At 35.2% G+C, this 13,601-nt stretch overlaps 1 protein-coding gene across 1 annotated transcript in view; it reads right to left on the bottom strand.

Moving 5' to 3' along the window:
* The window catches only part of dnm3a (dynamin 3a), a 105,741-nt gene that overhangs the window by 28,313 nt on the left and 63,827 nt on the right, over window positions 1-13,601 (bottom strand). Inside the window, exon 16 of the mRNA NM_001128524.1 lies at window positions 412-523. Within this exon, the coding sequence (NP_001121996.1) occupies window positions 412-523 (112 nt within the window). The remainder of the gene's footprint in view (window positions 1-411; window positions 524-13,601) is intronic.

Below are 13,601 nucleotides of genomic sequence, written 5' to 3' on the forward strand. Positions count from 1 at the left end.
TCTCAAAATTTATCAGCGAGTCAAAGTCTGGGCTAAAATCATGCAGTCTGAACTCTGCGTCACACATTTTATGCATTTAATTCTTTGTGCAAAGACTTTAAATCTGATATGCTTTTAAAGTATGTAAAAGAGCAGCTTGAACTTTTTTTAAAACTTCTCCATTTGTGTTTCACAAGAAATGTAATGAAAAAAATGGGGCTTTTAAAAAAACTAATCCTTTAAAGCACTAGCACATGGTGTTGGTTTTGCGAAGAACTAGGGAATAAAACAATTCTGAGTGGAGCTTATAAAAGTCCACATGGCATCCGGTAATAAAGACCTCATTGGATTCAACCAAAACCTGTATTTTGAAGTAAAAGGCCACAGGGTTTAGCAAGCAGGTAAGTGAAGCCAGTGGGTCCGTGAGCTTACTGTGGTTTTCTCCGGGTAAACCCCAGCTCTCAGCAGAGAGGCCTTCCAGCTGTCCACATCATCCTGAGTGTCACAGGCCAGCTCCAGATGCCTGTAGTCCTTATACACGTTCCTATGGTGAAAATAACATCATCGTTAGCTGGTTCCTATGGCAGCCTGTACACATAAACAAAATCAGCAAAAACTCTCTCACTCGCACATATTATCCGGCCAAAACCACAAACCACAGACCACCCCTTTTCCCCTCTTTGATATGAAATCGATTCTCTGTCTCTCTCTCTTCCCAGCTTTTGTCCTATCTTACGTTTTTATGCGTTATTCCCATTTTTTACTTCGGTCTAATAACTTTGCCCAGTCTCTCTCTGCTTTCCCTTTCCTCGCTTGCTCAGGAATCTGGAGCCTGTCTCTCTCCATCTGTTCCACATTCCCGCTAATTATTCTGTTGTTTCTCTCCTCCTTTTGTTTCCCTCTTATTTCTTTCTGTGCCTTTTGTTTCTCTTTGTTGTGCCCGTGGGGTAAAAGGCTTAAAGTATAACGGTACAACGTTTATTTGATTTAGTCTGCGGCTGATAAGAACACATTTACAAGAACGTGACCTGAGACTAGGGTCGAGCCTGACACACACACACACACACACACCACAGCAACCACATTCTCACACACTTCCATCTTATAAAGCCCAGGCAAAGATATGACTCAGTGCTACTAATTGCTGCAACTGAGAAATCACTTCTCATAAATGCTTGCGTAATCACTTGTTCTGAAAGTTTACGTACTGTATATATGAATGAGTACATATGCACTGATCAAGCATCTATCTAAATTGCTTTGCAGAGCCTCCTAATAAGGTGTAATGTGTGGAATATTGCTTCGCGGTTCAGCTATTCATAACTCATTGCTAGTTCATGATATTTCTGACAGAATAACTGGGGTGCTTGTGAATGTACTGAACTTTATTTGCTGTTCCAAAACCGCAAAGTACGACTTCGACTTTTAGAAGGATTTAGATGCACAAATTGAGTCAAAAAATCAACAAAACAATTTGCGCACATCCAAAAACAATATTTGGATATGTTTCCAGGGCTCATTATAGATTTTTTTTTCTCTCAAACTGAAGCTTAGCTTATATGCCAAAGTCTTGTGTACACTGCATGTACACTGTAAAAAAAGTGATTGCGCCAGTTAGTTATCACAACTTAATATTTTGAGCTAAGTTAAATTATCTGGGTTGAATGTGTTGACATAACTTAAATATCATAGTTTTAATTTTATTTAAACTTATTTAGACTTAAAGAACTCCTATACACTAACCGGCCACTTTATTAGGTACACCTTACTACTACCGTGTTGGACCCCCTTTTGCCTTCAGAACTGCCTTAATCCTTCCTGGCATAGATTCAACAAGATACTGGAAATATAGATTTTAGTCCATAATGACATGATAGCATCAAGCCGTTGCTGCAGATTTGTAGGCTGTACATCCATGATGTGAATCTCCCATTCCCCCACATCCCAAGGGTGCTCGATTTGATTGAGGTCTGCTGACTGTGAAGGCCAGTTGAGTACAGTGAACTCATTGTCATGTTTAAGAATCCAGTTTGAAATGATTTAAACTTTATGAACTGACGCGTTCTCATGCTGGAAGTAGCCATCAAAAGATGGGTACACTGTGATCATAAAGACATGGACATAGTCAGCACTGATATCCAGGTAGGCTAGGGAGTTGGCACAATGCTTAATTGGTAATAATGGGCCCAAAGTGTGGAAAGAAAATATCCCCCACACCATTACACTACCACCACCAGCCTGAACCGTTGACAGGCAGGTTGGAACCATGCTTTCATGTTATTAACGTCAAATTCTGACCCTACCATCCGAATGTCACAGCAGAAATCGAGACTCATCAGACCAGGGAACTTTTTTCCAATCTTCTATTGTCCAATTTTGGTGAGCCTGAATTGTAGCCTCAGTTTCCTGTTCTTAGCTGACAGAAGTGGCACTCGGTGGGGTCTTCTGCTGCCTCAAGGTTGGATGTGTTGTGCATTTAGAGATACTTTTCTGCATACCTCGATTGTAAGAGTGGTTATTTGAGTTACTGTTGCCTTTCTATCAGTTCTAACCAGTCTTGCCCTTCTCCTCTGACCTCTGGTGTTAATGAGCAGTTGGACAGATGTACCTAATAAAGTGGCTGCTGAGTGTATATTAGGTAACTTCTTCAAACATCTGATCTTTAAACAGTACAAATATGTGCAATAGAAAACAAATACATTTTTAATTAAAAAAATCCATTTTAGAATTGTATTTCAATGCATTTTATATATACTTAAATGTATTTATTTATTTTTGTTTATTGTACTATTTCTACTTAAATTTATATTTGTTTACCTTTGGATGACGACAGCGGATGAGTGGCTTTTTGAAGGTTTGGAATTTGATTGTGCTGGTTTAAAAATTGCTTAAGCGCATTTTTGACAAAATTTGAGTGGGTTTGAGATCAGTTTGGATGTTTTGAATGTGCAATTTATGTTAAATATAAAAAATAAATATAACATGTAAATATAAAACAAAATCCAAGTGTGTGTACCTACTCATTTTTAGTTTTTAGGTGGTTTTTTTGTGTGTTTGGGAGGGTTTTAAGCTTGGGCTGGAAACATTTAAGTGTAATCGGAACCATTTTCTCACTGTAATGTTGTGGTGTGTGTTTGTCTGCGGTTCTTCTCAGATTCCTGTTACTTTAATAAAATTTTTTGTTGCAGATTTGAAAAACCTGCTTTTATTTTTAAATTAAACATGGTCCATTACTGGAACCATTAGTCATTCTGATTAATTGAAGGTTAGTAAGGTCTAGCATGGGAGTGGCACAGTGACTGTTGTCTGACTGCTAGAAGATCGCTGGTTCAAGTCCTAGCTGGGCCAGGAGGCATTTCTGTATGGAGTTTGCATGTTCTCCAAAGACATAGGGTATAACTGAATTGAATATTACACAAATTATAAAGTCCTATCAACATCATTTTTGTTTACAACAACTTATTTATTTCAGTTAACTAAACCTAGACCCAGGGGCTGATTTAACCAATAAGTGAGGTAAGCGTTCGCTTAGGGCCCCAGGAAATATTGGGGTTCCCAATAAATATCTAGACGTATCAATTATAACTATGAACTATATATAACTTTGTTTTCTACCATATTGTTAATAGTGAGAGTTAAACAAATACAACTTTAACATAATTAAATATTATTTAGTATACACTGAAATATAATATTATTAATAATAATGTAGTGTTATGTAATAATAATAATTTTACCAAATAAAATATCCATCATGGAGCAGTCGAGCAAGCAAACAAATTTATATATAAATAATAATAATAATAATAATAATAATTATATATATATATATATATATATATATATATATATATATATATATATATATATATATATATATATATATATATATATATATATATATATATATAACATTTTTAGTTGTAAATTCATTTTAAGAAAATGAATAACTTAAAATGTAGAGATTGCATTCATTTAAAATGTCGAAAAGATGATTGAGTGATATAAAGAAAGCAATAGAAATAAAAATTACATAAAAGTAGACAGGGTGCATTTCAGGACTTTGACCCCATGGCTGGGGCCCCAAAATCACTAAATCTGCCCCTGCTTAGACCACATCCATGCTCATCCATTAAGTCAACTTTAACTTAAGTTAAAAGAACTTCAGTATTTAAATGACGTAAACTTAAACACTTTGTTGAAAAAAAATTTTTTTTGAGGTAAAATGTTATTTTGCTATACTATAGTAACAGTTTGTTTTAATTATTTAAATAATCTTGTAGTAATTTTGTATGGTACATTTTCATAATTTGCATATGGCATTAAAACAGCATCAAGGCAAACAAACAATAATTTTTTTCATGAACTGTTCTTCATTATTCATCCATTAGCTTAAGAAAACAACACAATAATCGCATTTACTGTAAAACACTTACAACCAAAGTCTACAGAGAGGGGGTCTTTGTAAATGCGTAACAGCAAAAACCTCCATTTGTTTGTTTTTACACACTGATGAGCGGGTGGTAATTATTGTCGGCGGTAATCGCTACAATGTTTCAGATGTCATTGATTACGTTAAACTCAAAACATTCCTTTAATCACAGCCCTGAGTAAGTCCAGAACCACACATAACTACTCGCCGTCACACATCAACCCGGATGTAATGTACACCGATGCAAACGTGGGACAAAAAAACTCTCTGTATTTCTCATGAGCCTATTGTACAGGCGTGGATAAGATTGTTGGAATCCTTTCATTGAAGAAAGAAAAAACTACACTGAAATTAATCTTGAAAGTGAAAAAATTACTCAATTACTCAATATTAAACTAATGAAAATTTTAAATGGCTGTTAAATTGTGGTTTAAAAAAAGACAAACTGAAGGATATCAACAATTTTAAAACGCATTTAAAACGCATTACGTTTCAAAATTAAGTAATTATATTTGAGTTACTTTTTAAAATGTAATGCCTTTTTAGTTTAGTTAATTCACTTTTAAAAATAAATTGCTGAATTAAATTGATAGTATTCACGTGAAATACCGCACGCAAATAGAGAATGCAGTAACAGGCAGAAAGGTAGATGGCAGAGCCTTTTCGAAGGCAGTGCATTTCCGAAAACCAACCTTATTGACTAGGGTCAAAAGTTGCTTGATTTAGCATTTCCCAAATCCGTCGTTCCAACGAACATTTACAAACTGCATCGTAATCTTGTACGATTGCAACTACACCTCTTGAACTGTAGTTGGAAGCATAATTCCTGGTTTTGTTCTATTCCCAGTTATCCCCCCTATACCCTATTCCTTTAGAACATTCTAACATTTAAACTTAGAATAATAATTAAAAAAAACGTTGAAGTTATCATTAAAATTATTAAATAGAATTTTTTTATTTCTTAATTAATAGCCAACTGTAAATTTGGCCTACAACCATTAACGATTTATATGATTTATATATGAGATTAGAATACGTGTTATTTTATATGGAATATTCTCAATAATTTTTGTAAGGGAAACATAAAGGTTTTATATGTGTCGTTTGCAAATATTTCAGTTATTATGGAAAACGAGTGCATGCTTTAACCAAAACTAGTATTGTATTTTTTTTTATGTGTGTGCTTGTAAAACAATATAATTTGCACAAAGAAACTATAAGTTTTCAATCTAAAGTAGTTTAGAGATGTTTTTATGGCCATTATAGATGTTTTATGTTATAACTAACATGGTTCAAACGATGGATCTGCAGCAGAGAAACTACGGTTTTGGCAAACACTCGTCACTACATCGTTCTTTTACCAACCTATGCATCGTACTATGATAGTTCAGCCATGAGTTATGTTGTTGTTAGCAAAAGTAACATAAAAGTAACGTTATGCATTACTTACCAAAAAAAGTAACAAAGTAACTCAACGACAACGGGTGTACTCAATATTGTAATAAGGGGTTGTAATAATATAGTTGTTAAACGTGATATTTAATTAATCTTGTCTCTAACGACTCTTCGGTCTTTTGAATCTATCAGGTAATGTGTCACAGCGTCAGTACACTGCTTCAATCTTTTGCTCTTACGCTTGTAGCGAAAATCTCAGATACTGTTGATTGGTTGCTGCTGGTTGTGCACCTTTTTTACCAACCAAGTTCATTCGTTCATTAATTTTCTTGTCGGTTTAGTCCCTTTATTAATAGTAAAACTTATCCAGCAAGTTTTTATGCAGCGGATGCCCTTCCAGTCGCAACCCATCTCTGGGAAACATTCACACACACACTACGGACAATTTAGCCTACCCAATTCACCTGTACCACATGTCTTTGGACTGTGGGGGAAACCAAAGCACCCGGAGGAAACCCACGCAAAGGCAGGGAGAACATGCAAACTCCACACAGAAGTGCCAACTGAGTCGTGGTTCGAACCAGTGACCCAGCAACCTTCTTGCTGTGAGGCGACAGCACTACCTACTGCACCACTGCCTCACCTACCAACCAAGTTTTGATGCCATTATAACATCAGAACGGCAGAGTCACTCGCTGTCTTCAAGATTTGACTAAAAACTCAACTATTTAGTCTCCACTTTCCTTACTAATCTCCAATTCCCTCTCTGGCTCCACCACTAATTACTACTACAAAAAAATAATAATTACTAATGTTTTGCTTCTTACACTTTCTTTACATACCTGAAACTTGCCCACAGCACTTAATAATTTTTGCTCTTTTAGTTGTGTAAATTGCTACTTGTCCTCACTTGTAAGTCGCTTTGAATAAAAGAGTCTGCTAAATGACTAAATGTAAATAACGTCACAGTCCTGCAGAAAAAGTAATTATCTTTGTTTAATTATGATATGGTTATGGATAAAACAAAGACCATCCATTTCAGGTAGTTGAAATGGTAAGCTACAAATAATTATTCGTTGTAAATAAATAAATAATTTAGATATAATTAATTCATCACGGCCTACGACAACAATGCCATCGTCCATTGGGATGTTTCACATTAGACATTATCCTAATTGTGATGTATTACTTTCTAAAGTAACTTTCCCCAATTATGCACATTACCGCAAAAAAAGAGAGCTTTTCTTACTTAAATATTTTGTTTTGTTTCTGGTCAAAATATCTAGAAATTCTTAAAATAATTATACTTATTGTGGTAAGTAAAAAAAAAAATATTAAGACTAACTTGCTTATCCCATTGGTAGATTTTTAGATTGTTTTAAGGAAAAACTCACTTAATTTTGACTTAAGATTTCTGAAAAGTCTATATTTTTCTGCTTGCCCTAATATTACCTCTTAATTTAAGAATTTATAGTTATTTGTACTAGAAACAAGACAAAAACTATAAGTAAGAAAAAAATTGTAGAAAAAATGGTTCTCGATTTTAAGAAGTTCTACTTTTTTTGCAGTGATGCCAGAGTGTCACTGCTGTGGCTAAAAAAAAAAAAACTGCCTGACATCACCAGTTGTGAGCTCTGACACTTGGGAGGGTGTGAAGGGCACAGTATGAATCATTCGATCATTAAAGAAAGTGTGTGTGTGTGTGTGTGTGTGTATATAAGAGTGAAAAAAAGGGGGATTTTTCAGAGTGCTGGGTGGTATGTTTCTGCTGGTGAGCGGGAATGAGTGTGGAGTTTATGAGAGCTTGAATATCTTTATACAGAGTGCTTGAAGTGATGGATGTGTGTGTGTGTTTGAGTGTGTGTGTAGTGTGCGAGATCATCTGATTGATTGTGGTACAGCCTTGGGTGTGTTTACAATAGTCTGCCATGCCTTTCTCACTGTCAAAGCTCTGTGTATGTGTGTGTGTGTATATGTGTGTGTGTGTGTGTGTGTGTGTGTGTGTGTGTGTGTGTGTGTGTGTGTGTGTGTTTGTGTGCTCACCGCAGCATACCAACATCTCTCCAATTAAGCAGCTAATCAATCCCAGACACACCCGCACTCCAAACGAAAGAGGCTGCACATGTAGAGACAGAATGTCAGAGACTGAGAGGATAGGGAGGGACATTGAAGTAGAGACTGGCCAGGAATGTGTCAGAAGTGTGTCCTACTGCGCCCCCTGTTCCCGTTATGCTTGCTGTGAAGAATTACAGTAAAGTTACAAAGTGTTTATGCTAGAAAATATAAAGGAGTGCAAGTTAAATGGAGTTATGTGTCCCTGTAAAAGGGCAAATGGATGTTCGAGTGTGTGTGTTGTGTGACCACCAGATGTGAATTCACTGCACCCTCCTTGAGACAATTTTGGCAACGATTTTGTAACGTGAGACACGATTTCTTTCATTCCCAGGCAAAATCAACAGTCTTGGAGCAGTTAGTGTGACAGGCTCGCTGACGGCCCATTAATTGCCTTGTCGGTGAATCTTAGCGCCTCCTGACAGTGTCAAACACAATCATGTAAAGTTTCCAATATTCTTGACTACAACTGAAACCTTTGCACGCAATTTCAGGAATGTATACACTGTATATCAAGCACTATGTATCATCTACACTCTAAAAATGGTTTCAACTTTACTCGAAATATAGATTATATTAATCCATTTAGTGAAGTAAAAATGTCATTTTTGCAGGTTTCTTATTACCAAGTGATTGATGTGTGTTTATATACAGTGCTTCCCACAGACTTGAAATATATTTGCTGTATTGGCCGGATTGAAACACACCGTTTACCCATGACACATAAATGGTTGACTACATGCAACAAACAAAAAAGTAATGTGATTTTTAGTAATATTTTCATTTATTATGACTCTGTTATACACTTTTTTCTTTTCAATGGGTTAAAGTTTTTATTTATTTATTTATTTATTTATTTATTTATTTATTTATTTATTTATTTTTTATTTATTATTAAAGGCTTTTCAAAGGGTTAAATTATTTATTTATTTATTATTTTTAAAGGCTTTTCATTGGGTTAAAGTTTATTTATCTATGTATTTATTTATATAGTTATTTATTTAGTTAGTTAGTTCCTTATTATTTTTAAAGGCTGTTGAAATAAAAGAAAAAGAAATCCACTATTACTTGTATGCTATTCAGGAGCAATGAGAACCCACTGATAAAAGCTGATCTTTTTCTCTCTCAAGTTCAGGTTACTTTATTGACATGACATTTTGCACAGTATGGCTAATTTGGTACCTGTTTAAATTGTGTAATGCATTAACATAATCAGATAAAATATACAGCAAATGAGAAATAAATGACACAAAAAATGAATAAAAACAGACAATATCTCTGGTTATATCTGATTAAACATTTCTGATGGTGTACCTGGGTATTTGCAGGAATCCTAAAGGTAATTTCAATACCTTTATAACACTCTTTAAAAGAGGTTCTCAGAATATTTTAAGACCTCATCGCCACTTCAAGTTCTAATCAGCATCAAACCTTTAACTTAATAAACAGTTGTTAATAAACTGTTAACTCATAGCTGTTAAATCAGTATGGCAGAACCATGCAACATAACTCAAATAAGCTCGGATGAAACAAAGCTTGACAGAATAAACTACGTGGTTGTTTTTCCCCATTGTGATATCTGTTTAGTTCTATGTTTTCGCTACATGTGGAAAGCATCACTTTCCCGCGGTTGTCGCAAATTATGTGACATCACTTGGATGGAGGAGCTTGGCCGGACACTTATCGGCCCGAACCAACTACGGGGATAGAGCAAGCTGTTGTTATTATTAGGAAGAAAATAAATATATTTATGCTTCTTTTCCACTTTGGAAAATGCTTGAACAAAACCTTGCTAAAACGTGATTAAGACTTTCTAATAACTTTTAAGGGCCTTCATTTTCACATAATTGATTTATCAACTTTTAATACTTTTATAAAAAGTACCCCGCAGACACCCTGTATATTTTGCAGCCAGTTCAGGTGGCATTTTGTCCTCTAAGAGTATATCATTTAAATTAAAGAATGTGTTATTTATTGTTTCTCTTGCTCGCTCTCATGGCTGTGCGCGCATTTTCAGCTGCAAAGCCAAGAAAAAAGTAATCCTATATAAAATTGTAATGCAAAAACGCATACAATTAATGACAGCTTAAGAAAACGAAAGCAAAAGTCGAATCCGGGACATTTTAGGAGATTTACAAACACCAGCCGGATGCATTGTTAAGTTCCAAAAAAGGCGCGTCTCTGTGGGCCGATGCAGAGCACGTGAGAGTGAGAGACTCTGTGGGAGTGTTGATGAGTCTCGCACATACAGTAGGGTGAGAGAAGATTTTCCACTGGTTAATTGATCACAGATGTTTGGTTATCTTGTGCGTTTGTAAAAACAAATAGTGTAAAAGGATGATAATAATAGTAAAAAAAGTGTCACCAAATATACAATTGAAGTTAGAATTATTAGCCCCCCAACACCCCCCCCCCCTTTTTTTTATTATTATTTTTTTTTTAATATTTCCCAAATTATGTTTTAGAGAGCAAGGAAATTTACACAGTATGTCTGATAATATTTTTTCTTCTGAAGAAAGACTTATTTGTTTTATTTCAGCTAGAATAAATGCAGTTTTTTAAATTTTACAGCTATTTTAAGGTCAAAATTATTAGCACTTTTAAGCTATTTTTATTTTCGAAAGTCTACAGAACAAACCATCGTTATACAATAACTTGCCTAATTACCCAAACCTGCCTAGTTAACCAAATGAACCTAGTTAAGCCTTTAAATGGCACTTTAAGCTGTATAGAAGTGTCTTGAAAAATAAAATAAATCAGTTAATAGAAATGAGTTGTTAAAACTATTATGTTTAGAAATGTGTTGAAAAAAAATATTCTCTCTGTTAAACAGAAATTGGGGGAAAAATAAACAGGGAGGCTAAGAATTCGGACTTTAACTGTACTTAAGTGGCCGTTAATATACTCAGGCAGCCCAACAATGTATTCTATGTGTGGGAAACTCTAATATGCTTTTTTTGGCACATTGCCGAATTTGACAGGGATTTATTTAATGTTTGCTGTCATACACTGAAAAAATGATTCATTAGATTTACTAAATTTGTTTAAGGTAACTGATTGCAAGCAATAGGCTAAATTTAAACCAACAAATAAATTTAAGTAATGTTCCAATTAATTTGCTTTGCTGTTTAAATTTAAATTCAGTCCATATTTGTTGTTTGCAACAAGTTACTTCAAACAAATTTAGTAAATCTAATGAATAATTTTTTCAGTGTAGTTATATCTTTCTTAATATTGTATCTAGCCAACTAACCTTTTTACCAAACACACTGTCCATATTAATGCTTCACTTATGAACTCTAGTAATCAAAAAGTGAATATTTTGAAATGATATTATTGTATTGCTAAAACTAAACAGACTGAGTGAATTTACTTCACAATTATGCTCCATTCTTGTTCTTGATAACTATACTTCATTCTGATTACTATAGCTTGATTCTGATAACTATACTATAATCAGCAACAGTATGTCTTTTCGTGTCAATTAGATCTTATTAAAGCAAAGTTTTAGTAGGCTGTTATTTCTGGTTCAGACTTTATTATATTTTGTCTGTTAAGCCACAGTCATGTTATTTGATCAATAAAATTAGAGTTGCAGGCAAGAAACTTGTCTAACTACACATTGCTTCTTAAACAGACACTGTCTGACATCTTTACTTTTCGGTCTATAAAGTCATCTTTAAATTCTGCATGAAATCAAAATGTACAATGTTTATGTTGCTAGCACACGTTGCTATTCTTTAGGTAAACAATTCATAAATGCAAGTTAATCCACTGAAAAATAAATGTTTGTCTTTGTAATCTTCAATCAAAATCAGCCATTGGCTTGCAAATTTGGAGTGGCGGTCCTTCGGCCACAATATTCTGATTAACTCTCATCTTACCATTAGTTTGTTACTTCTAAATCATGCAGACTTTAATGTGATGTCACTGAGAAGACAAATAAAATCTGTGTTCCTCAGAGAAACACCATAAAGACAAAATTAATAACGCATAGATCTAGGAAAACTTCTAGTGCATAATTCCATCTAGCAGCACCAAAATTATTGTCTCACTTTGTCAATGTTTGAAAGCTGTGAAGAGCTTCTGTGCCCGTATTGATCATATAACAGATGTGGACTGATACTGGGTATTGTGAACCCAACATTAGGTTAAGGTGACTTACAAAGACACTTTTAATGGTCATTCACATAGCGCGTCACATAAAGCACATGTAAAATGTGGGGCGTGTCACTTCCTTCATCATTTTCGACACACATTTGCGCTCTGGCCCTCATGACAAAACATTGCTGCAACTCTGATACAACTTTTATTTATGGAGTAAATTAAAAGCACTGCAGTGTATTGGGTGTTCTATGTTTGTCTGAGGTAGTTAGTCTACCGAAACGTAATGTTTTTATATAGCGCATTTACCGTGTATGGCCATACTCCCAAAGCGCTTCACAATCATGAGGGGAGAGGGGGGGGGGGGTCTCCCCATACCACAACTAGAAATGTGTATATTCCATACAAAGTTGAAAGCAGATTGGTCAGTTTTTGTCACGTGACTCGTGGTGCTCTTCTGGTATACTGAAAAGTTGAGATGTATTCAGTTAGGGGCGCCTGGATTACGCGAGTGCGTCACGCCATTTGTATCACTCCCAGTTTTGGAAATAAAAACTTGCATTCTCAAAAGTAAATGGTCCCTTAGTCAACTGAATGTATATAATGGACACTGACAAAGTGTAATGTGTAAAGTGTAATGTTGGCTCAAGACAAGGAGGTGGTAGACATGAAACTGTGAGAGAGCTTATATCAGAAAGCCACTAGAAGCTCAAAGCTCAAACTGAGCTAAAGAATAGGATCATATCGAGAGGAAGAAAAGCCTTGTGGCATATAGAAACATTTAGAGGAGAAGAGAAACCTAAATAACTGATTAATAGTCCAGACACCGTAGAATGGAATGTGTGTGTGAGAGACACGGAGAAAGAAAATATCAGATTCTACAGTAAATTATCACTATAATAACAAAATTCTACATTTCCTGGAGAAACTTTAAGTGGCTATTGCACATGCAAATGTTGCCACTAGTCTGACCCCAGTTAAATAATAACTTAACTTCTATGATCATTTGGAAATGAAGAAAGTTGATTTTTCAGATGAATCATCTGCTGAACTGCAACCCAATCATCACAAATACGGCAGAAGATCTATTAGAGCCTGCATGGACCCAATATTCTCACAAAATTCAGTCAAGTTTGGTGAAGGTAAAATCATGGCTTGAGGATACATTCAGTATGGGTCGTACGAGTGAACTGCTGAGTGTATGGCAACATCAACAGCCTGAGCTATCAAAACATTTGTGCTGCCCACTACATTACAAACCACAGGAGAGGGCAAATTCTTCAGCAGGATAGTGCTCCTTCTCATAAGTCACCCTCCACATAAAGGTTAAAGTGCTCTAGGATTGGCCAGCCTAGTCACCAGACATGAACATTATTGAGCATGTCTGGGGTAAGATGAAGAAGGAGACATTGAAGATGAATCCAAAGAATCTTAATGAACTCTGGGAGTCCTGCAAGAACACGTTCTTTGCCATTCCAGATGACTTTATTAATAAGTGATTTGAGTCATTGCAGAGATGAATGGATGCAGTCCTCCAAGCTCATGGTGACTCCCATGAGCTTGGAGGACTGCATCGATT

Source organism: Danio rerio, chromosome 20 (assembly GCF_052040795.2).
Source record: "Danio rerio strain M-AB ecotype USA chromosome 20, GRCz13ab, whole genome shotgun sequence".
In the NCBI taxonomy this organism is placed as follows: Eukaryota; Metazoa; Chordata; class Actinopteri; order Cypriniformes; family Danionidae; genus Danio; species Danio rerio.